We start from the raw sequence: 24,423 nt of genomic DNA, 5'->3' as shown, positions 1-24,423 counted from the left end.
ATACAGTAAAACAGCTAACACATGAATTTCATTGCTCTATGAAATCACTGTACCCTGAAACCAAGCAAGCTCCACTGCCAGCCAGAGAGGCATCTCTACACTAGATGGTTGACCAAAACTGACACAGCTTCACTGTAGAAGCACTGTGACTTACCGTGCACAAGGAACCACACAGTGCACGTGTGGCAACAACCTCTTTTTTAACCTATGGTTAAATTAGCATATTCTGTTACAAGTAATATGGTTGTTCAATTTCTGTCTGTTAATTATCACTCACAAAACACTGTTGCTAATACCAAGGACAGGTATGCTTTGTATTCAAGGCCTAAATAGTTCAATGAAATAGTCATATGTGCTTCTATTTGAGATCATAGACATCAGTACTCTTCAACTACACATAAATAATATGTACAATACATCTAGTATGAGTTGTGCAACTACAGTAAGTGCAGGTATTAGTACTAGCTGAATGGTCCATATATTAATTATCAGTGGTACAAAAAGTGTCAGTTATTTCAATCAATTGTTTGCTGCCTTCACCTCAATCCCAAGTCTTGCCATGTGCATGGATACTTGAAGTTTACACAATTCAATATAAATATTTTTGGCTATAGAGAATGAAAGAGAACACAATCACGACAATAATATAGATTTGCTGCTATCCTTCAGCAAGTTAAAATAAAAATAGTACAGGAGAGTCATTAGAGAGCAAGCTTTATGCTTCTCTCCTCTCTCCAAAATAAGTACGGGACACAATCAAAAGAAGTTAAGCTAGCAGCTGTTATACCAAATAATCATGGATGTGATGGGCTAAGTAAATAACTACAAATGCTGTGATCATAGCTGTAGACTCCTGTACATTGTGGGGCCAAGCCTTTTAATAGTCCAATAGAACAGTTCTACACTCAATTTTATATTTTTAACCAACCTACCGGGTAAAAAGGATAAAACAACATTACTTGGTATGGTAAATTGACAACATAATGCCATGACATTGGAGCACTAAGTGTTGTATTTAAAAGAAAAGTGTTTGCTGTGTGTGATGGTACTATACAAGCAAAAAATTATAAACAAAAAATGTGTGTAGGACCACTCATATACATACACACAACTCACTGGTGGTTTTAATGAGGCCCTGTTGAATGTGACGAAGGAACATAAAGAAATTGCATACAGTAGCAATCTGGAGAGGAACACAATGATCAAACTAACTGGACAAGCTAGTGGTTACCTTGTTCCTTGAACTAAGTGAGATATAGTGCCAACTATCAGAATCCTTCAATCTCATACGATACTGACAAGGTTTATCTTTAGCCCCAGTGAGAGCACACTCACTACACAACACATATTAACTCATGATACATTATGTATACCCCTCTGTACCTGGTACAGTCTGAAGTGTTAGATATCAACTCCATCTGTAGTGAATTCTGTTGTACAGCAGTGACCAGTGACTGGGATAACTAATGAAAGTGGAGGAAACATCAGTTAGTACACTAATACAAATGGGAAGGTGTCCCTGGTTTCAGGGGTCTAAATATGTGTACACTAATATAAATGGAACAAACGTCCTTATCACAGAGGTGTCCTATTTGATGTGGTTCCACTCACTGTCTCATTGGTGAAGCTCAAACAAGGGATGACATCAACATCCATGATGTGTTGTATGAAGGGGTCACTACTGTCAGTACTCATTCCCTCCAACCAGCTAGTAAACTCTTGTAGCTCCTGCTCCTCTACCTGTGGGGGTGGGGGTGAGATCACATGATGCAATAGGCAAGGGGCACTGTAATCACATGATATCGTGGGTTGGTTTGCAAGCAAGAGGACAGGGCTAATGTTGGCAAACTGCAGACTGTCTGCTGCTAGTAGTGACTACCCAACTCGAAATATTGTGCATGTTACATGTACCATACAACCTCCACCATACAACCTCCATGTATGTTTACTGTAACATGAGTGTTCCATGTATGTGAGGTGCATGTATCATACAATAATTATGCATGTCACAGTGAAGGGGACATGCATGATGACCATCTTCCAGTGCCATGCATGTACCATGCATAGTACATGCAAGTTGATGTGGTTCATGCAGAACCCCACAATGAGAACTGACTCTTGGTCAATAGATTATAAATACAAATTGAAACTTTATATAATAGTGAGGAATAGTTTGGTAAGTCAAAGCTGTTGTGTGTGTGTATGTGTATTACTGTTCTACATACTGTAGACATTCACAAGTAGCCTCTAATGCTTCACATAGCATGGTGGTAGCCATAGTAACAACATACACACCATGCGCCATGTTTTTGATAGCAGTACATGTTATGACATGCATGTTGACACAAACATGCATGTTAGAATTCAAAAGCGTCTGAAATCCATGCATGTTACATGAAACATACATGTATGTTAACACTGATAATAAGTTGCATGTAACATGCATGGTACATGTGCTATATTTCGAGCTGGGTAGTGAGCTGGAAGGTATACTCCACTTGACTGTTATATTAGAGTAATTAGCTAGAGTACCTAGTTGTGTGTAGGATTTTTCTGAAATGAAGTGCTCCGTTTTCCCCAACCCCTTTGTTGCTATACCCACAACTGAGATATACAGCAATCATGGTACTTCTTTTAAACAGATCAGGTGATCTTAATTTTCCATGCAAAAGCTTGACCTGCTGCTCATGTGAAATTTGTTTGGCACACCTAACAACTTGTACTGAATAAACGCTTTTTTTTAAAATTCAAATTATGAAAGCTTTCAGTTGTACAAGGTGTATATATGAATATTTTGCAAAAATAGCTTTTTTTTGCACTAGTCATTAATGAAAAACATACACACTATTTCAAAAACACACTAAATGTTTGTGCAATATTGTCACATGCTAAACAGGAGGATTTCTAGGTATGAGCATTTGTTGACAGTAAATTATACAAGAGTTTATTGATTTTTAACATAAGATGAAGCCAAAGAGTTGATAGAGCCCCAACAACTGGTGGTACATACACACACTATACAATACCTCTGTCATATGTAGCAAAGCTACACCTTGAGCTGACAAAGATGATGGTTGGTCAAGACATCGATCGACGCTGTTACTTCGCTGATGCTTGAGGCCACTGATCTTTCTGTTCATGGCCTTCTTGCTGCCACCCGCCACCACTGAAGGTGGCAGGGTTGGTGTACCGTTGTGTTCTAATAGTACCCTCAGGGCTACTATCTCAGCCTCCAGAGCATCAATCTACATAAATAATACAGGATCTTAAATGGATTAATTATTATTTTAAACTTTCAGCACATGGATTGACATGCACACATAACATTTACAAACAGTACACACATACACACATGCAAATATAGTTACTGATCTAGGCATGGTTTAACTAAATACTGACCTTGCCATTAGCATCTGCAAGCTTTTTCTCTGCCAATATCTTCCCAGCCTTGGCCTCATTGACCATCTTGTAGGCCTCCTGTAGTGTGTAATGGACAATGCTATACTATACTCACCACACACACACACACACACGCACGCACGCACGCACACACACACACTTCACACAAATTACATATATAGCACAGAAGATTACCATGAGAAGTAACAACCTGCTAGACATATTCTACACTACCACAAGTCTCAATATCAACTACTACTACTACTACTATACTACTGGCAGCACTGCTTAAATAGTGCAGGTAGTCTGCAGGTGTGCATGAACACAGAAGCTATAGAACATGGCGATTAAATACTTATTACGCTGTCATCAATCTACTACTTCTAGACTAAGTCACTTATTATAAAGTCAGTATTTTTTATAGACAGTGGTACTCATGGTGATGGTAGAGGGGGTTGCTAATACATACACCTTATAAACTGAAATGTAATGAAGTTGGTACATATGCAGTGTAGTAGTGTAGCATGGGAGTGTATGTCCAGTAGGTTTCTGCTGTACTAAACATGTTCACACCTTCCTAGCCACAACAAACTAGTCCGTTTACAAACTGATGCTATACAATTCAATACCACCTGCCTATATCCTAATATGGAGGCAAAGGACAAACAACAAACATGTTATTAACCCACTCTGTGACTCACCACCACAACTCCCATATTGCAGAATTGATTATAAACATCTGTAGCATCACTTTCTAAATTCTGCAGCTTCTATTGAATGTTTTAGTAGCCCCTGCGCTTATCCTGCAATGGTCTCACCTTAATAAGTGAATGGGATCAGGGATAACCGGTCCCTTGCACATGATTTCTGACATCATCACTTTTGATGGTTGATAGTAAGCATTGTAGACGATTCTTCAAAGTGATATTGGCACTACTAACGAAGAGAAACAACAAAGAGATGGATTATAAGTAGGAAGAGTGGCATACTGCTACTGTGTCTTGAATCAGTGGCCTCGTGCATATCAGAGGCGTAGGAAGCACGGGTGCAACCCCACAAATTTGTCTGTGCGCTGCAAAGTAATTAAATAGATCACGTGATCAGACAAAAGGGATTTCGTGATGGTCACGATGACGCCTCGAAGATTCCGATGTTGCAGCTCGCTATTGGCTAGCTGTTTAACACTAGTGCGATTATTTGTGATTCAGAAGAAGTATAGAAAACGATGGATTCACAATCTACACGATGTCACGTGTCTCCCACGTGCAGAGATGAATAGGATTGGAGTACAAGATTGCAACTAATTATAACATATTCCAGTTATAAAGTTTATGAAAGTGATGAAGGTGAAGGTGATGACACAGCAAACACCGCTAGTAACAGTAATAATGTGGATAATATTGGATAAGAAGTGTGTTCTTGTATGTCAGTACCCAAGTACATGTGTTGGGTGTACCCCTCCTCCCTGTTTATTGATGGTAGCTGTTACAGTTACAACAACAGAGAGATCCTTCTCTAGTGTACAAAGTGTTAAGTAGTCTGGTAGTGCATGTTAACTGAACAACTTGTTAATACATCTGCTTCAGAACAGAATTGATGATTTACTTGCGGCATTTACATTTAGCTAACACTAGGAAATAAATAAAGTGACTGTTTTTTAAAAAATTTATTAAAGCTTTACAGCACAAGTTTAAAACTTTACAGCACAAGTGCTGAAGGTCTGTAGGGACATCTGGTCCTACAGCCTGCTCAAAGACATTAGCTACATTAAGTGTGTTTGAAAAGTTGCGCTATAAATAATGATTTTTTTATAATTTGGCAAAAGTCATCCTTCCATTCTAGAGTACACACAAAATATAATACATACTGAGACATTTATACCAGTACAATTGCATGTAAATTGTAATACAATGTTAGCTATACAGGGTTTTAATCCATATTTAGGGAGCTCCTTTGCTATGTGCATGTATGTGATCATTGTTTTGTCCTTAAATATGTAATTTCCAATGTTTTTGAGCCATAAAATTGTGAAAATGTCGTCAGCGTCTGGGGGGCTGTAGACCCCCTGCAAGTGAGTCCGCCTTCCACCTCAGCACCCCCACCTGAAATATCTTCCTACGCCTCTGCATGTATATGTCGAATGTCTGAAAACCAGACTTGGAGATAATCACTTCAACTGTCAACAGGTTAGAAATGTTTACTGTGCTATTATAAACAGTACTAGACTGACTGATAAGTTGTGAAATTTTACCCAGGAAGATTTTTGCACTTTAAAGTTACATAAATAACAACTCAATAATTGAAATCCTTGTTCTATAGCGAGTAATTTGATACACGTATATAGTTTATAGGGTTGTTTACAAGTTACAGCAGTCTAGAAACAGTAGATTGGAGCCTCTACAAATTTGGCAGTAAAGGGGTCAAACACTGGGTTCATTTTGATCTATTTTGTGGACTGGAGTCACGAACTGCATAGTTTGCAGAATGGACTCATCAACTGGGCTGGAAACGGCTTCTTAACAATAATCCAGCCATTTTTCTAGCTCTTGTAATGCTGGAGAAACCATTAATTATCAAGCTACAACAGGGGTTAATCTAGGGGGGGCGGGGGGGGGGCACAGGCCCTCTCTTGGTTAGCTATTGCCCCCCCTAGGTTTATACCTAAAGCCTTGAGAAATGGAAAGGTTTAATTGATCCCAAAGTTGTATAATCCAATGGTCAATATTCAATGGCATCACAGTAAAATTTCACCAAAATTGAGTATATTTACACCTAAATTTTCAAAATTTTCCTGGGGGAGCATGCCCCCAGACCCCCCTAGAATCCGAAGCGACTTACTTCGCCCCCTCTAGGTTAATATTCTGGGTTGAGCCCTGTACAACTATTCTTCCTTACAAATAATGAAGGTTGTGCATGCACCAATTTACAAAATGTATTACAATAGTGAAGTTAAATCTCACATAGCTACAGTATTCCTACACAGTGTACTCATAATCAACGGTGAATGCACACCTGTACATTTCAGTATTGAGTGGATGGGTGGTTTGAGACTATGTACTGTTAAGTGGCTATGGTTCTACGAATACTTTTCTGGGCCATCACTGAAGCCTAACCTCCAGTGCTAAGGATTGGAGCAATAATAGCCCATATAGTGGACACTGACACATGGACTTCTCCAATTATATAGTCATTGACATTAGAAAAAAATCACTAACATCAAAGATCCCACCATTACCCTCTAGGAATTTTCTTGTACATCCAAAGAGAATAGTAATCTGTTCGACCTTAAACATCTTGATAACAAAATGCAAGACACCTAGACAACAGCTATGTGGTGCAACAAATAAAGATGGGGGAACTGCATAGTGTGTCAATGGATTGCTTAGTTGAAACATTTTCTTTCTTTGCATGATAGCTACAACACATTCCCTGTAGTTCACTAACTTTGCACACACTATAAAGGTCTAATGCTGAGTAATACACAATGCTATGTGTTTAGAAGACAATTTTAAAAGTTTAATCGCTAAAATATGATACGTGTATGGAGATGCATACTTTTAGTTGCTATACTGCAATCAGCTTGCCAAGTGCCAACACAATTCCGAATAATTTTTAGAACTTAGCTATTCATCAGACTGAAAGGCGATGAAGAGAATGATCTGCCAATCTTAATCAGCTGCCAAGACATCTTTGTATTTCTGTAGATGATAACTAAAAAAATATCTATATCTAAAACTGCAAGATATACCGGTGATTCAGTAACCCTGAAATATCAAGTATCAATATCATATTCCATCACTGGCGTAGCTTATGGTCAGCATTCGGTTAAGTCTACGTAGGGCTGAAACAAATACTACAAACACTCAGATACTGCCTAAGAATTTTGATCCTTGCTTAGGAAAATTAATACTCATGTGCTCATTAAGATCATGTCATCCATTTTTATGGCAGCAGTTCACATGATGTATTTGTCATCAAGATGTGACACTACAAAGGCTGTGGAGTTCGATTTGTGACATCTAATTGTACTTGACTTTACATTTACATGGGAACTTCGCGTGCATTGTTGCTGTGTTGTAAACTGGCTGGTGTAAAAACATGTTACATGATGATACAAATAGCTAAGTACTGAATACTAATCCATGATGGCTAATAAACTTCACCAAAGCCTTTTCACCATCCACTGTATAGGAGTTCTACTGTAATAAACCAGATGATCTAAATCATAGCTACACAAGTGAAATGTACAAGAAGCACCTCAAGTGAGGCCTCAAAAGAAGTGTTGCTGTAACAACAGGATAAAAGTGATGGCAACAAAGTCATTCTTTGTAAATAACTACCTATTCATTGATACTACTTGGCTATTGTAATTTACTTTGGCATCCATAGTGATTGTGCAGGTTCAGGTTCTGCCAAAGGTGCCAACAGGATACCTCTGGTATCTAGAGCTGTACTGCTCATGAGTGTTAGTTCACACCATTGACCACAATTTGTTATGCCACCATATATACTAAACAACATTTACTTCCTGGAAGCATCACCAGCTAATGAGGTACCAGTGAAATGAAAAACATAACACCTCTCAGACTATCAGCCCTACTATGCCTCATGTAGTTTTGTTGACCATATGATGGAGTTGTGTTAGACAAGCCAATTTTACAACTGGGGCATGTACAAAACAAATACTGTATGCTGATGTTGTGTGTAATTGGCTGAGCAATGTTTGCAAATTCTTCAATTTTGTTTTTATTGTTTCTCTGCTATTTTTAGGCGTGGGATTACATACCTTTACATGGAGTTATAGTGCTCCAGTTAGAACAGAAAGATTTGTACAACAACTAAAGCATTTGTCAGAAGCAATTAAATCGTTTGTAAAAATTTCATGCAGCACTTTTTTTGTCCAGTGTAATTCAGAATTATGTGAACATACAGGTGTGGCTCTAAGGGGGTTTCACCGGTTTCTGGAAACCAGTCAGCTTTTTAAAATAAAATAAAAGTCTAAGTCTAAAACGAGGTGTATTACTAAAAGATAGTAACTTTTACAACTATCATATAAAAAGTATGGCTAGCAAATGCGGCTAGAGCTACAACTCGCCACTAACACTACGGACTCGGCTCTTCTTTCCACCAACCATTCTACCGTATAGAAAAAAAACTTTGGCAAATAGTGTTCAATACGCCAAAGTTTTTTTCACCAATTATTTTAGATGATCACATGAGCACATTGAGTAACTAGAACTTGAGATGAAGGTCAGCTCTTACCACCACGCAATAAAGATCGAACTGACTTTGGAGATCTTGATCTTCCTAGGAATGTGCCCCACAGTTGTAAGCACTCCTTGGGATAGCATTTCCAACCGGCTTCCCAGTTCGGACGTCAGTTAGTTCATCGTCTCATGATGGATTTAGCCAAATACTGATAACCTCTGCTACTGGAGTTCATTGAAAAAGCAAATACGGTCGCTCTCGGCATTGCAAGAGCGCGCCTTTGCTAGCAGGTCATTAGATCAGTAGCTACAAAGTACTGCTACAACAACAACGCTAGCTACCTATACGCTTACTACATTACTTAGCTGATGAGTTGACACCTTGTCGTTTTATCCTTACGTACCGTACAGTAAAAACTGTGGCGGTAAAAACTTTGGCGAATATTATTTCAGTCGCCAAGGTTTTTTCTGCCAATTTTTTCAACAGAGGGGTTTCGTCACACTTCAAAGTTTTTTACTATACGGTATACAGATAGAGGAATCTATTGATCTGGAAGAAGTACTGGTAGGTGTATTTTCTGAGATTCACATTTTTCTACGTACAGTTATTGCAGTCGTTCACCGTCGTGACGCATTAAAACATAACGAAACGTGTGTTTTTAGAATGTCTTCAGCAGTGCATATAGTCTATTAAAAGTCTCATGAATAAGCAAACATATGTCCTAGCATTGTAATAAATTTTTCAACTTTGAAATTGATAAGCATGTCCTCCTTACAGCAATATAAGTGCACATATGTAAACACATGCATACACAGATAGACACACACGCATGCAGACAGACAGACAGACACACACACGGGGACATACACACACACGGGGACATACACACACGGACACACACACACACACACACACACACACTGCATAAATGGTAATACCTCAAACAAGCTACTGGTAAGATTTTCAATCTCCCCATCCATCTGTGATCGCAGGTTCAGTAGCTGTTTGTTCTGCTCCTGTAAGCTAGCAACTTCCTACAGTGAAACAGTATACACAGAGCTAGTATAGCATCTGACACTGAATAACTGAGCATGGAAAACGCATGGGTGGGCATTTGGGTACTCATTAAACTGCAGTGAAATTCATGGCTTGTCAGGAAAGTTCACATGGGCTTTGTGTGTACTTGTCTTATGGCCCAATATAAAACTTGTCACACAGGTACAACTACAAGTAGCTAGTACTTTGTAAGTACCCAATTGTTAACACTAGAGAGTACCTAATTGTTTTAAGCATTAATATTTAAGCAGGTGTATTGTGTGGTCCTTCTCAACATGATGGCCTGTGGTTTCTATATTAATGGTTATTGTTCAAAACATGTACCCACAAAATCAATCACTATAAACAGTCTACAATACATCAAATTCTTTGAAGGCATGCTATGACTCCATTTATCTCACATACTGTGTAATGAATGTACTCCACAACACATGCAATAATTGCTGAAATGAAAATAACTTGTAAATGATTCCACTTGTCACACCAGTCAACCATGGAGTACCTGTCAGAAGCCACACACAACAATACATTCTCCTGGAACTGAGTCTGCCATGTTGGTGACAGTGTGACATCACAAATGATGATGTAAGATTGTCAACACAGCATATCACACATCACACCAAGGCTGTATGATCACACAGTACTACACACCAGTGGGTAAACTAACCTTTTTCAAACGAGCTATTTCAAGCTTGTCGTCACTTTCCTGACGCCTCATGGACTTTTGATTTCTGCCATCTTCCTCATCAAGTGAATCTTTCAGAGGAGCCTTCTGTAGTTGGATCAGCTTGCTGGTACTATCTGACTTTAACTGCTCTAGCAGAGCCAAATGTCCATCAGCAGTGGGGAACTGTTCATTGTCATCATCATCTGTAGTAGCTGTGATTGTTTCTGATGATGGATTGGTGTGTTGTGTCTCTCCCCTTGGTGGGGGAACAAAATACTCTCCACTTTCGCTGTACGATCCCTGACCAGAATGTAACCCAGATGAACTACTTCTAGTCTCCTCTGTACCACTGAAATAATCTGGTGGTGGTGTGGTAGGCAAGGGAGGGGGAATATTAGAGTCTGAATTGTCCGAATTGTCACAATTAACATGGTCACTAGAGTCTATCAACGTTGAGTGTGCGACTGTGAGGTCATCAGGATAGTCAATCATGTCTTTGGTGCCATGCTTGACATGGCCGTTCCATGCTACCTGTGGTATTACGGCACCAACTTCCATTATTCCAGTAACTAGATAATGTGGTGGCTATATCACATCAACAAACTAACTACCTAAACAGAGAGCAGAACAATCAAACATCATAACTGACAAATATTCAACAAAGTAAGACAAGTAGCACACATCAATTGTTAACGACACAGTAAAGAGTGCCACATGCTTTTCTGTATCAATATAACCATCTTAACTAAGTGCTATCACAATTGGGTAAGACATTCCACAAAATGAGGCAAATTAAACTCACACACACCAACACTAAAAGATACACGCTACAGAGAACTTAATCAAATGAATGTAAATCTTTGGTTACAATAGTAATTCAGGTAAACTGTTTGCACCATTGTAGAGGAAAACCCTACAAGATTTAAGGCAATATTTTCCTAAAATGCTAACAGTTTACAATATTAGTTGAGATGCCACACACACTATTGTACCACACATATCTTCTTACTATTGTAACTCTCCGCGTAGGCTCACGTTTCTTTGAACAAAACACAATACTGGCTTGCTGCAGAATAATGCATAACTTACCTCTATATATATTATGAACTCTTGCTCCTGTATGTTGAGGTGAACCATCAACACACCAGACAGTTTGGAGGAGCCATGTGGTTTACCTCACTTTATTTGTGGTTTAAGGTATCTCAAATATTGGAACTCACCTGGGCCCACATAAACACAGACCAGCCACACTAGCTACATGTGACATGCATGCATGAAGGAGTGTTTACTACACCTACTGTGTATGCATATATGCACATGTATGAGGATACTAGGTACCAGTTGAGAGGTACAGCTCTCACCATTGCTGAAGTACAATACATTGTGTTCTAACATGTGGAAAGTATAAATTAGCTAGTTGTTCATGCCATGCACACAGCACACAGAAGTATGGCTAAGTCGGGCTCGGGCTAAGTCTAGCAAACGAACCAGATAACGTGATTACAGCTAAATCCCTGGAGTACGTACCACACCATATAATCACCTGACAACTACGCTCAATAAGGTACAAACTAGAAGCGCCCACCACTGTTTACACACCGCCACGCCTGTGGTGAGCTAATGGCGTTACCCCCATGAATTTATACACCATAGCACTAGAGACACAAGACCAACTTTAAAACAGCATAAACTATGCGTACAAGTCCTACAACCTAACCTGTCATTTTAATATTTACAAACCTCCCTATGAAAAGGACGTAAATTTTAGTCATGTTACAGCTTTACAAGGTTACACTCACAGTAATCTCCTGGCCAGTCTACTCGGCAACATCGCTCACTACTACTTCAGTAATATAACGTATACAACTACCGGCCTCCCGACTAGCTGCCTTCTTTACTAAGACTTCTGATATCACTATTATTTGTCACGTGACAAGTACTACATACGTAACTTTAATTAGCGGATGCCGCGGATGGCAGGGACGCCAACGCGAGTGGTTTTTGCGGTTGTGATCAGGTTTCTGTAAATTCTCTTGGCACGTTATCAACATCAATTTTGTCACCGCAACAAGAAGAAAAATAGCTGGCGACATAAACCGATCCCGTCTTGTTGATTGTAATCCCCTTAGAATTACCGAAGTATACCACGTGTTAAATTTCTCTAATAAACCAGTCAAAAGGAAAGGGGAATGGCGGAGGCTCATCAGGCCGTGGCATTTCAGTTCTCTGTGACGGAAGAAGGACAGTTGAAGTTTAACTATAACTTGGATGGGGTTAAATCGTTGCTTCAATCTGTGTGGTTGTCAGCCCGCCAGCGTTACATCCAGTTTCGTAATGCACTGCTGAAAGGTGTGTTCCCAGCATCCCCAGTGTCCCTGCTTATGATAGCGTCCCTACTCGTGGCTGCTGGATACTCTGGCAGATTTGATGTGGTGGGGTTTTGTGATTACTATCTTTCCTTGATTCCTTGGTGAGATGTGTGTGTGTGTGTGTGTTAGTGTGTAGCATGTGGTATTGCAGTGTTTAAAGCATGTTACACCATGTAATATTGTGAGAAGTTGACTCATTTTAATATTGTGTACAGCTAAGTCAAAAAGTGTATGATATAATAGTCAACACATTTTGTGTTGATGGACCTGTTTTTATCAACATTATTATCAACACATTCAGAAATGAAATTGTGATACCTTTAAGTGCTTTTATCCTAGCTCAAAGCTGAATGCAAAGAGTTGTACATGTTTGTAGTTTCTGTGCAATGCAGAAGTGCCTATACTAAAAGTTCCACACAGAAAATTCCCAAGTTTTGTGTGTGTTTCATTAAAAAAAAAGTGGGAATGCTAGCTACTTTACAGTATGTTTAGTTGTGTACCTGACTTTGTATTGTTACTATAGGACGGACATTTTTGGTTCAACATTGAGATGGATATGTTTGCTCTGTTTCATATCGTTTGCATTGTGGGTGCTGTTAGCTTATTGTCTGCAGCAGTTTCTCAAGTTACTGCTGATGTATCATGGGTATATGTTTGAACAGCATGGGTAAGTGTCATCTCTATTACGTGCGTGCACGCGGGTGTGTGTGTTTTTGTGCCCAAGAGAAATTAGTTGTTGTCTGTTACTTATAATGTCTGTTCTAAATTGACTAAATAACTTAAATTTTACCGAACCAAATTGTGGTAAATTTACTGGAAGAGTTGGAAATGACCAACGGCTGGTGCTTGTAGCTGTGTGTTAATCTGGTTTGTGTTTTTTGTTTTGTTTAGGCGTACTTCAATGTTGACTGTGATATGGCAGGTGAGTTTGTCATGTGATTATCATACCAAATTTTGCTTCAATGAAGACCTGATACTGTAGTTTTACAAGCAGGCTGTTAAAATGATTTGATGTATTCACTTGTAGATCATGGTCAGAGTGGTATCCAGTCAAACAGTTGGCAAGCCAAAGTTGTATAGCTACCAGCGATCACTGCCTCATCTGCCTGTACCAGCATTGAAGGACACATGCAGAAGGGTGAGTACTTTACTGCATGGATTATAACATACCGTATTAAAATTAGAACCTCAGAAAGCTTTGTCTGAAATCCTAGTGTGTTCACTAGTTTTCTTATGGTGATATAAACATGTTCATATGAGCTCCTTAACCAGTTGAACCTCAAAGTCTGGTCAGGGCTGTACTGAATCCTCTAAAATATTGTTTTGTAAGAATGTCACAGTTTTCTTTAGCTGGTGGTGTCTTGCTACAACCACATTATTCATCAACCTGTCATGTGTGCTCGTTCTCTGTTTGTGTAGTACTTGTCATCAGTTAAAGCATTGCTAAGTGATGAGGAATACAAGGAAATGGAGAACCTTGTTGAAGAGTTTCAGGTGGGCCTAACATTGTGTGTATAATTTGGGCACATCATATGTGACCGAATTTTGAAAAATCACCTTATGGGTACGTTCAACACATTAAATGTTTAGTTCTGAAACACAGCATTATAAATCAAGTTCCTATTTAAGGGTAGAATAACCAGATACCTTGAATTACAAGAAAAATTTTAGAAATATTTGAAAATTGTTTTCTGCTATTATAACAGCACCATGATAGTTTCAAAAATTCTAATTGTTTCAGGCACGACCATAAGGGTGCTTTTCCAAAATTTGGTCACATATCCTTTTGGTGTATGGTACTACAGTCAGTTATGTCATAACAGATTATTTTATGTTTTTAGAACACTTGTGGGAAGAAGCTGCAGTGCTACTTGTGGCTTAAGTCTTGGTGGGCTACAAATTATGTCACAGACTGGTGGACACAGTATGTCTACCTGGCAGGAAGGTCCTCCATCATGATTAACAGTAACTATTATGCTACGGTGAGTTGTATTGTTAGCTATATATGCACGATAGGACCCTTCTTTTTGTGACACCCTGAAGTGATGTTACATTTTGTGTTATTATTTCAGGGGTTTAAATGCATCTTAGGGCTCTGAAATATACTTATATTTAGTTATACCAAGGTGTTAACAAAGCCACAATACTATATAACAAGGCCCGTACCAAACCGTGATACTGAAATATTGAAAATACCGAATATATCATAGTGGTAAATGCTACTAAATAGTTGAATTAGATGTTGCAGCGAATTAGATGTTGCAACATCAAAATATACTGTGTTTACAGAATGAGTAGCTGAGTGCAAATGTTTTTTGCTTTGCCATTTACTAAATACCATTCCTATTGAACATAAATTATTATATAGTATCCATTCAAGGGCAATACCTATATTTAGTAATACCGAGGTATGATTTTAATATATACCGAACAAAAGTTTTTAGCAATGCTGCAGAGCCCTTATTGGTGTACACTATTACAGTGGGACCATGGACAAGTGTCCCAACTGTTGAGGTTCCAAGATGTCAGTTCTAGCTCATAAGCATTGCAAGTGGCGCTTATAAGCTCCTGACTGTATGTATCTAGAAAAAGATTTGGACAAACCACTGCTTACAGAATGTCCAATTCACTGCACTCAATAGAATCATCAAGATACTCTAATAGAGCTGTCACATATTCAAATATAATAGTCTGTTACACTAAACAATCAAAAGAGTGCTGAAGTGCCACAAATTTGTAGCCCAAAACGTTCACCTTTTCTCTGAAAGAACCTCCACCATGATTAATGGGTTTATTCTAGTAGAACAGTCAGCATATAGTAGGTATTCCCTTGAAATCTCAGTACTAATGGACAAGAATTGGATCACATGTAGGTCAAAACCCAGTCAACTGCATTAGTTTGTATGTACAGTAGCTGACACATTTTTAGATCGTCAGGTTGTCCAGTAGTTGACACATTTCAGTACAGGCCACTTCAAATGAAGATGTAGTTTCCATCCTCCGCCTGCATCACATCTGTGTACCTATACTGAATGTCATTATTATCATATTTGGAGTGGCCGTACAGTGAGATTATTGCAGGCCTCACTTTACAAGGTCACATTTTGTCAGTCATTAGTTACTATCCTTGTCTGGGAGTAAGAATCTTCATTGAAACTCGGAAAACTATCCCAGACCAGGTAGTGATTTGATCCCCGGAAAGCTCAAAGACTTTTGGAATTCTTTTCACGGTTCAACCCATCCTATAGTGTTTGGTGATCTTGTTTAGTTCCTGTATGGGTGTTTGCTGTGCCATCTTGTGATTAAGTACTTGAAATATTATTTTTAGTTACTTTAATCCTGGCATCTATAATCAGGACATGATCAATGCATACATTTGCTACTGACCTCTGAAATCAGGTCACCCCACTAATATCACTTTAACAGTCAGAAGAGATCTGGTCCCATCAGCATTTCATCCATCATAATATTACTGTATGAACAGTTGGTTACACTGTATCCTTGAAAGTTGCATGCACACACACTATAATTGTGTGGAGAGTTACATATACCCACTGTCCTACACAGGATTGTCGTGCCTTGCTCACCAACCTGCCAGCTGCCAGGATTGCTATGCTGACCAGTAATGGCTTTAAGTTGAAGTACCAGATCAAGACCGGGTCACTGAAGCCACTAATGGGACAAGGACTTGTACCACTCTGCTCTACCCAGTACAAGGATTTGTTTGGTACCACCAGAATACCTGGCAAGAAAATGGGTAAGTGATATGAAGTGATTGCCATAACTGGTGGAATGTTGATCATTTGAGTGTTGGTTAACTGAAACGTCAGTTGAAGATGTGTGTGTTCTGTTAGAGTACCTGTAAGTGTACCCTCTAATTAAACAGAATTCTGAATTAATTTATTTGATCCGTTTATGTTTCCCTTGATTGGACTGGCCAGTAGAGAAGCTTCAGTTATACAGTACAACCTTTTTCCACACACATGCATGCATGCACGCATGACGCACACACACATATTACCTTATTGGCCTGTCAACTGACAATAGCAGTGTCCTGTGTCTAAAGAACTGGACCTACCACAAACAAGGTATGCCAGCAGTGATGAAGATAGTGTCTCACAGGTATTCCTGCGTAATTTTGCACTTCTATGTGCCTTTTTGTGCAAGGAATACTCAGGTGGGATTGCAATTCCCACCTGAGGAGACCCTTGCCTTGACCTGGTCTCCACCATATGGTCACGGATAGGGGAGCTGTCATTAATCACAATGCTAGCACCACCCATTACGAAGAATGGACCGACGAAACAACACAACCAAACACCAATACACACAAGTAGATGGTCAACCTGAGACCTTACAATAGATTACTACCCCATGCCTAGCTGACGTACATGTACAATGTACACCAAAATAGTGATCACATTTGGTACAGTACTTGATTATCCAAATTCCAATACCAAACACTGTTATATTGAATGGGGTTCAAATCTGGACAAACCCTTTGTAATGGTTGTTACTTGTTACAGTAGGTCTAGTTTATGTGTATTGAGCATTGTGGCTGTATATAGCTCTGAGTATATTTGGTAGCTCCACACTGATTTACTATCATCACTGTATCACTCTAGACAAGCTGCAGTTGAGTGACACTAATCATGTTGCGGTCTACTGTAAAGGACGCTGGTACACTGTTTCTGTCATGTACCACAACAAGCTGCTCTCACTAAGGGAATTAGAACAGTAAGCATTATATTGTATATCTTTTTATGTTCACCTGAGGACTGCATGCACCACGATGTCCTCCTTGCCACCAGCATCTTTCTTCCCTTCTACCAATATGTCCTTAATAAGTGACATGATCCATTTGTTACTGCTCGGCGATATAGCCATTATACATACGACATGTCATTACTTTTTATGTTGCAATACAATAGCTAGAAATTATATTGCAATAGAACACATGATCTGCTCAGTACAGCATGAGCTTGTAAGATGGCATTTCCAGTTTTGCCAGGACTCATGCTGCACTCGTGTCTCACCTGAGTCAACATATGGTATATTGTTTAATTCATGTATTCATATCACGAATACATTTTGCCATGACTGTGACATAAGAAAATTCTATATTGCAAAAACTACTCCCATACAGTTGGACAGTTGTGCTTTAGACAATCAATAAAAAAAGCCGTCACATTTTGTGATGTGGTTTAAGTCAAAGCTCACTACTCTTAAATGATAATCTTGTGCATGAACTTGTCTGAGCCAACATCCCCAACATCTTAGATAAGAATAAATTTATAACTGAATAGACTAGGTATGAACCATGATCCTTGATAGTGACCTATGTGTGTACCCACTGTAGACAATTCCAGTACATTTTGGATGACGATCGTGAAGTCTTACCTGGTGAAGAACACATCATGGCACTGACCTCACTGAAAAGGTACAATATCATAAAACAGTAGAACTTACAATTAGTACATGCACTAAATACTGTATATTTACACTTGTAGGGATGAATGGGCTGAACACCGAGAAAACTTCTTCAGTGCTGGCAAGAACAAGGCTAGCCTGTCAGCAATTGAGACTGCAGCGTTCATGATTGTTTTTGAGGACCATGAAGAAGAGATTCCTGATGGGGTGGATAATGATAAAATGTCATCCTATTGTAAGGACCTCTTGTGCGGCCGAGGCTGGACCCGATATTTTGACAAATCATTTTCCCTGATATGCTACTCTAATTCCCACATTGGCATAAATGCTGAACACTCATGGTATGTCGTCTAGAAATATTAGAAGTCTTTCTCTGTGTTTGCAGTTTACACCTGTGTGCGTAGTGTAGTGTGTGTGTGTGTGTGTGTGTGTGTGGTGTGTGTGTGTGTGTGTGGTGTGTGTGTGTGTGGTGTGGTGTGTGTGTGTGTGTGTGTGGTGTGTGTGTGTGTGTGTGGTGTGTGTGTGTGTGTGGGTGGGTGGGTGCGTGCGTGCGTGCGTGCGTGCGTGCGTGCGTGCGTGTGTGTAACAAAGTCAAGTGGCTGGAGCATCAGCCTAGGAATCAAAAGGTTCCAGGTTCAATGCTCGGCTATACCAATTTGGTGTTGTTGTTTCCTTGAACAAGAAATTTTACTCACATTGCACCAGCTGTTTAAATGGGGACCTGGTGGCCTGGTGTCATCTGGGGAAGCAGCTCACCCAGCTGTAACATCAATGGGTACTTGGTGTTTACTAGGGAAGCAGCTCACCCAGCTGTAACATCAATGGGTACTTGGTGTTTACTGGGGAAGCAAATGCCTACCTGTCCTTGTTTCGCTTAGCGGTGTTGGAGTCATTGTGGAACTTTGGGTTCTGCGACCTCTCTCTGTGAGACCTGGACGGTCCTCCTGCGAATTACTAGTCCTGGATTTGAAGGCTCAAGTGCCTGAGTGGTGCACAGGCATCCCAGTGCTGGTTCACTGAGCAGCAATAGCTGTGTTTTGCATGGCTCTGCCATAGGCTTTGCTTGCTTGCTTGCTTGCTTGCATGCATGTGTGTATTTGGCAGCTTGGCCAAGTGGTTAAAGCAATGACCCAGTAATTGCAAGGTGTGCTCAGTGGTGCTGTGGTATTATTGTTATCTTTTGGTCTCTCACCAGATTTTATGTTTATTGCACTGTACAAATACAGTTTCCTTCAAAAAAAACTTTTCTGCTACAGGGCTGATGCTCCGATCATTGGTTACTTACTGGAGTACTGTTCTGTAAAGGAGTTTGCAATTGGATTTGATGAGGATGGCCACTGCTTTGGGGCCACCAATGCTGATTTGCCCAGTCCAAAATGTCTCTCTTGGGAGCTCAACGAAAAGGTATGTGTCTGATTGTATAATAAAAATTAATTACCGTAGACTCCAGTTATTAAGCACATGTGCTTATAATTTTTGGAGGAATTATTTGAGAAATACACTACACTTGTTAAGCACATGTGCTTAGTGCAGTAAGTGATTGTGACGGGTTTCTGCTAGGAGAGTATTACTCGTGCCCACTACGTTTTTCTAGCGATTTAGTTACCAGTGTTCAGTCAAATAGCTCATTTCAGTCGAGGAAACAACAGTTCTGAAAAATTAGGTGCAGTCATCGTTAATACAGGCGGTGGTATCTGCTAAACACGTGCCTGGCAAAGTATTAAGTGTACTGTGACACTTCTGGCTTGGTATTTTACTACCATTCTACATAGTACTAGCTTGCAGGAGCAATTTCAACTGTATGCGCTAACAGGAAGTGTTTAGCACAAGTATTCCATATGCGCTTAACAAGCAAAGCACGCTTAACCGTGTACATCTAATAACCAGAGTTTACGGTATGAAAAAAAAAAAAATGGGGGGGCTGACACAAATGGGTTATTATTATTTGATGCCTTTTATGTAGTGTGTACAAGTTATCAATGAAGCAGTGAAGTTTGCTCAGGAGAAGATCAATGATGTTGACCTTTACATGATGGAATATGAAGACTATGGTAAAGGAGTCATCAAGAAGTGTAAGATAAGGTATAGCTGTTATTTGTTTATTACTCAACCTTGATGATATTTATCATACTATTTCAGCCCAGATGCATTCTTACAGATGGCACTTCAGTTGGCTTACTATAAGGTGTGTACCCTTTAGTTGTGTGTTCATGTGTGCGTGTGTGGTACCCAAATAGTGGTAAAACAACCAGCTAGGTCATTAGTACACAGTGGTCCCAGTGCTGGTTCACTGGGTGGGCACTACCATGCTAGCATGGTAGATGAAGGATTTGTTTTACTTTTTGTGTGTGCGTGTGAAATGTGAAGTCTCATCCTCCAAGTATTGTACAGTTTTATTTTTAGTAGAGTTTGACCTTATAATTTATGTCAATCCTTTTGTTGCTGTAGGACTCTGGGATGATTAAACAGTGTTTGACATATGAAGCATCTATGACAAGACTGTTTAGGGATGGACGGACAGAGACTGTACGTTCTGCCACTGTAGAGTCTGCAAAATTTGTGAGGGCAATGTGTGATAAAGACTGCCCAGTAAGTTATGACTATTTTTAAACTGATCTGGTGTAGCATGTTAAATACATTTGCAATGATTTTTAACTCTTGCATAATCTTTATGAAGGTATTTCAAGTTAGACATTTAAAGAAATTTCTTGTATGGTGGCTGTTAGAGATGCAACAATATATCGAAATATATCGCATATTGTATTGTTTTAAGACAATATCGCTGTATCGATACAAAGTCAAACTGTATCAATATATCGTGTATTGTGATATATCGACATGTCGTGGCTTGTTGACAAGGCTGACAATCGAATTATTGTACATCGTGGTTAAACTGAATAGTATGTAATACTTCTCAATGAAAAAATAGCTCACTTATTTCCCTTAAAAATGACATAAACCATTGTTTAGACTCCACTTTGTATCATGCAATATATTGCTGTATCGTGATACACCAGAGACAATATATCGATACGTCTACACACTGTATCGTTGCAACTCTAGTGGCTGTATGAGAGCCATCAACATTGTGTTACATGATACAGTTTCTATCACTCACTGTTATACTTGCTCCTGTTATTCAGAATGAGAAGAAGAAGGAATTGCTACACACAGCCACAACTAAACATCAAAACTTGTACAGGATGGCTATGATTGGAGAAGGTACTAATGCATTGTGGTGTTGCGTGTGCATGTGGATAATTACCTTAAGTTGTCCTGTGCTTTTGGGTAAACCTTCTTTTATAGAATTCATAAACATTTATCATTATTATTATTATGTGTATTTGCAATAAAATGAGGTCTAATCTACTGTACTTCTCGTTACAAAAATACAATGATGTCTTTACTGACTTGTGTAAGTCATTAAAATGGTAAGAAACTTACTAATTGCCACTAGTGCCAATCGTCATCATCATAACTATCATGATATGCTACTAAAACCTGAGGTATAACAGGCTGGAAATAGATTATACTTACAGTGCTCCCTCTATTATCTGAACTCATTGGGCCCTGAGGGTGTTCAGATGATCGAAAAGTTTGGATAATAGAATCTCATTCATTTGTACACTGTATACAGAGCCCTGTACAAATACTCTAATAGAACACACACTTTATACAAAATACTCTAATAGAACAGTCACCTCTATAGTTTGGATAATTGAAAATTCAGATAATCAATGGCCGGATAATCGAGGTACCACTGTACTATGTTTGCATGAAAAAGATTAAAATACTCTAATGGAAGTCACCACACAATAAAATATCCTAATAGAGCAGTCACACATAGCTAACTTGAGAGGTGTGGAAATTGTGTGGAAATTATCAGTATCTGTATCTGTGTAATTTACTGCTAGGTATTATATTGGTATCAAATTGGTAGGTATTTTTCTGTATTGGTGGAACACTAATATATAGTAGGGATGTGACCTGCAGGGTATTTATTCAAATTTGTGTGTGTGTGTGTGTGTGTGTGTGCACTTGTTAACACTACACTATGACACTCTTGTAGGAATCGATCGTCATCTTTTCTGCCTCTATGTAATGTCAAGGTACTGTGAGATTGAGTCTCCATTTCTTAATAAGGTAGCTGTTTATAATTGCCTCACCTTTGTGATTTTTAATGTGTTGGTTTATATTATGTTGGGTAATTCATGTGTGCAGGTGTTGAGTGAGCCATGGAGATTGTCAACCAGTCAGACACCCACACAACAACTTGGAAAGATTGACTACAACAGTAATCCCAAGAGGGCAACTTCAGGAGGAGGATTTGGACCAGTAAGTTGACTAGTGTATGTTATTTCTCTTGTAATATAACAATATTGATTGAAGGTGCCTTATTTGTATCATAGATATTACGACTCTTAATAGGAATTGGAAATGGTGTCACGTGCAAAAAAAAAAAACCTGTGTTTTGCATAGGGTCGTAATTTGCACCGCATACTAGATTTATTGGCCATTGATGGAGTTTTACAGGTTTTGCGAGAGGGATTAGAACCTGTTAGCGAAGTGTGCCACCATATTATACAAAACCTACAGTAACAGTCTACAGTAAGAAGAAATTTTAGCCTTCTTATGCTCTTCAAAGCAGTAGCAAGCGAAACGTACCTCATATCTAACCAGTGGCGTCAAATGTACAGGTAGTAGTATACTGGGCGTGTGATGCCCTTTCCAATCCCTATTAAGAGTCGTATATCTATCAGTTATATGACATAACTGCTTTAATACATGAGCAATTTAATCTGCAAATACTGCCCAAAGCTGTGATAGCTGCTCAGAATTGTTCTGCAACTAAAATTATATACATGTATGGTTGGTTTTCACGTTATAACTCATTGATATGTAAACAGATTTCCACTATATACATTACTGATAGTTTGTACCATGATAGTTACCTGACACATGCAGGAAATTTAACTAATTTGAATTAGTGGTTTAGGTGGTAGACCTTTTGTGATATTTAAAAAAATACCAAGGCTCACGTGATCAAGATACTCTAATAGAGCAGTCAGCTTTGCTGTGATTTGTTGTCACATCTACATGCTACAATGGTTAGCATAGCAATTTTAAACCAGTGGTTTACCCTGCAGGTGTGACAAAAAATTGCACTATTGTACATAAGTTGGAAGATAAATATGCTCTTTACATGTATATTTGAAAAGAATACAATGAGGCTTGCACAGGTTATGGAAATTTTTGTACATGGTGTGAAAAGAAAAATTAACAGATGAAGAAAATAAGACAAACTATGAAACCGTGTATCTCAAAGATGGCCGGACTGATTTAGCTCAGATTTGGTACAGCTGTAGTGTGGTGGCCATATCAAGTGTGTTGTGTTGTGTACTGTATGAGTATGTGTCCTGTTTAGGTTGCTGAAGATGGCTATGGAGTATCATACATTGTCTCTGGAGATTATAAGTTTTATTTCCATGTATCAAGCTACAAGAGTTCACCTAAGACTGTAAGTCTGAATTCTTGATATATTTGTAGTTACATGTAGAAGGAATATAATTATGTCATTTATTTGATTTTTCTGTTAACTTCAGTCAGTAGACACCATGCTTCACCAATATGTGTCACCTTGGAGTAAAGTATTGTACTTTGACTATTGACTAATTGAGCACACACACATACATGTACAAACTCCACTTTACAGCTTATATGGATTTTGTCTTTGCAGGATTCCATCAGATTTGCAAACCAGATTGCCAATAGCTTGAAGGAGATGAAGGCTCTGTTTGATAAATGAACTGAACAATGAACAATTTTTGTTATTATTTGTTGTGTAATGCCCTAATCTAACAGTGTCTACCTTTTGTAAGGCACTTTAATTATTATTGTACATTGTGCAGTATTTATTTTCAGCAATGAAATGCCCACAGCCTGCACCATGCAAACCTTCAACAAGTCAGCGTCATTGTCAGTTTTCAAATATAGTATGTACAAGTTGAGCTGGATCCTGAAAAACAGCTAAGTGAATTTTTTTTCTCAAGAGAATTCTAACCAAGGTGACAGTAAATTTGTTGACATTAGACACGTGCACAGTAAAAACAAACTAGTGAAGGTCACTACTAAATGTAGTGAACGTCACTACTAATGTCTGCCACAATACTCACTATTTTTGTGTAGTGACGTTCACTACTAAATATGTAGTGAATGTCACTACATTGACCACCAAGTAGTGACGTTCACTGCAAAATGTAGTGACGTTCACTACAAAAAGTAGTGAACGTCACT

At 38.9% G+C, this 24,423-nt stretch overlaps 2 protein-coding genes across 3 annotated transcripts; one reads left to right on the top strand and one right to left on the bottom strand.

Moving 5' to 3' along the window:
• Positions 1–333: 333 nt before the first annotated feature.
• Positions 334–12,287, bottom strand: LOC136262147 (guanine nucleotide exchange factor for Rab-3A-like). 2 transcript variants are annotated; one of them, XM_066056302.1, is made up of 10 exons: positions 12,130–12,287; positions 10,331–10,941; positions 9,546–9,641; positions 3,400–3,477; positions 3,027–3,245; positions 1,612–1,740; positions 1,384–1,463; positions 1,232–1,334; positions 1,117–1,183; positions 334–608 (listed from the first exon to the last, which is right to left on the bottom strand). In XM_066056302.1, the coding sequence occupies exons 2-10, from the start codon at positions 10,886–10,888 to the stop codon at positions 520–522; spliced, it is 1,419 nt and encodes a 472-aa protein (XP_065912374.1). In that variant the 5' UTR covers positions 10,889–10,941; positions 12,130–12,287; the 3' UTR covers positions 334–519. The 2 variants fall into 2 exon arrangements, with proteins under 2 accessions (XP_065912374.1, XP_065912375.1); XM_066056303.1 differs by having other exon boundaries at positions 10,331–10,937; positions 12,130–12,284.
• Positions 12,288–12,314: 27 nt separating this feature from the next.
• On the top strand, positions 12,315–24,074 carry LOC136262146 (carnitine O-palmitoyltransferase 1, liver isoform-like). The gene is made up of 19 exons (XM_066056301.1): positions 12,315–12,800; positions 13,223–13,366; positions 13,591–13,621; positions 13,727–13,837; positions 14,119–14,193; positions 14,541–14,681; positions 16,267–16,456; positions 17,325–17,436; positions 18,059–18,139; positions 18,210–18,470; positions 19,386–19,533; positions 20,093–20,211; positions 20,269–20,314; positions 20,578–20,718; positions 21,273–21,351; positions 22,199–22,272; positions 22,351–22,464; positions 23,555–23,647; positions 23,867–24,074. The coding sequence occupies exons 1-19, from the start codon at positions 12,520–12,522 to the stop codon at positions 23,933–23,935; spliced, it is 2,310 nt and encodes a 769-aa protein (XP_065912373.1). The 5' UTR covers positions 12,315–12,519; the 3' UTR covers positions 23,936–24,074.
• Positions 24,075–24,423: the final 349 nt, after the last annotated feature.

Source organism: Dysidea avara, chromosome 7, assembly GCF_963678975.1.
Source record: "Dysidea avara chromosome 7, odDysAvar1.4, whole genome shotgun sequence".
In the NCBI taxonomy this organism is placed as follows: domain Eukaryota; kingdom Metazoa; phylum Porifera; class Demospongiae; order Dictyoceratida; family Dysideidae; genus Dysidea; species Dysidea avara.
The sequence above is the reverse complement of the archived record's forward strand: the minus strand, read 5'-3'. Positions and strand labels throughout refer to the sequence as shown.

What these genes read in the sequence shown, in the direction of transcription:
- LOC136262147 (XM_066056302.1), bottom strand. Translation starts at nt 10,888, where the DNA reads ATGGAAGTTGGTGCCGTAATACCACAGGTAGCATGGAACGGCCATGTC. An exon ending in AAATAGCTCGTTTGAAAAAG is followed by an intron (nt 9,642 to 10,330) that starts GTTAGTTTACCC and finishes GTTTCACTGTAG; the next exon opens with GAAGTTGCTAGCTTACAGGA. An exon ending in TTACCAGTAGCTTGTTTGAG is followed by an intron (nt 3,478 to 9,545) that starts GTATTACCATTT and finishes TACACACTACAG; the next exon opens with GAGGCCTACAAGATGGTCAA.
- LOC136262146 (XM_066056301.1), top strand. Translation starts at nt 12,520, where the DNA reads ATGGCGGAGGCTCATCAGGCCGTGGCATTTCAGTTCTCTGTGACGGAA. An exon ending in TATCTTTCCTTGATTCCTTG is followed by an intron (nt 12,801 to 13,222) that starts GTGAGATGTGTG and finishes TTGTTACTATAG; the next exon opens with GACGGACATTTTTGGTTCAA. An exon ending in CAGGAGGAGGATTTGGACCA is followed by an intron (nt 22,465 to 23,554) that starts GTAAGTTGACTA and finishes TGTCCTGTTTAG; the next exon opens with GTTGCTGAAGATGGCTATGG.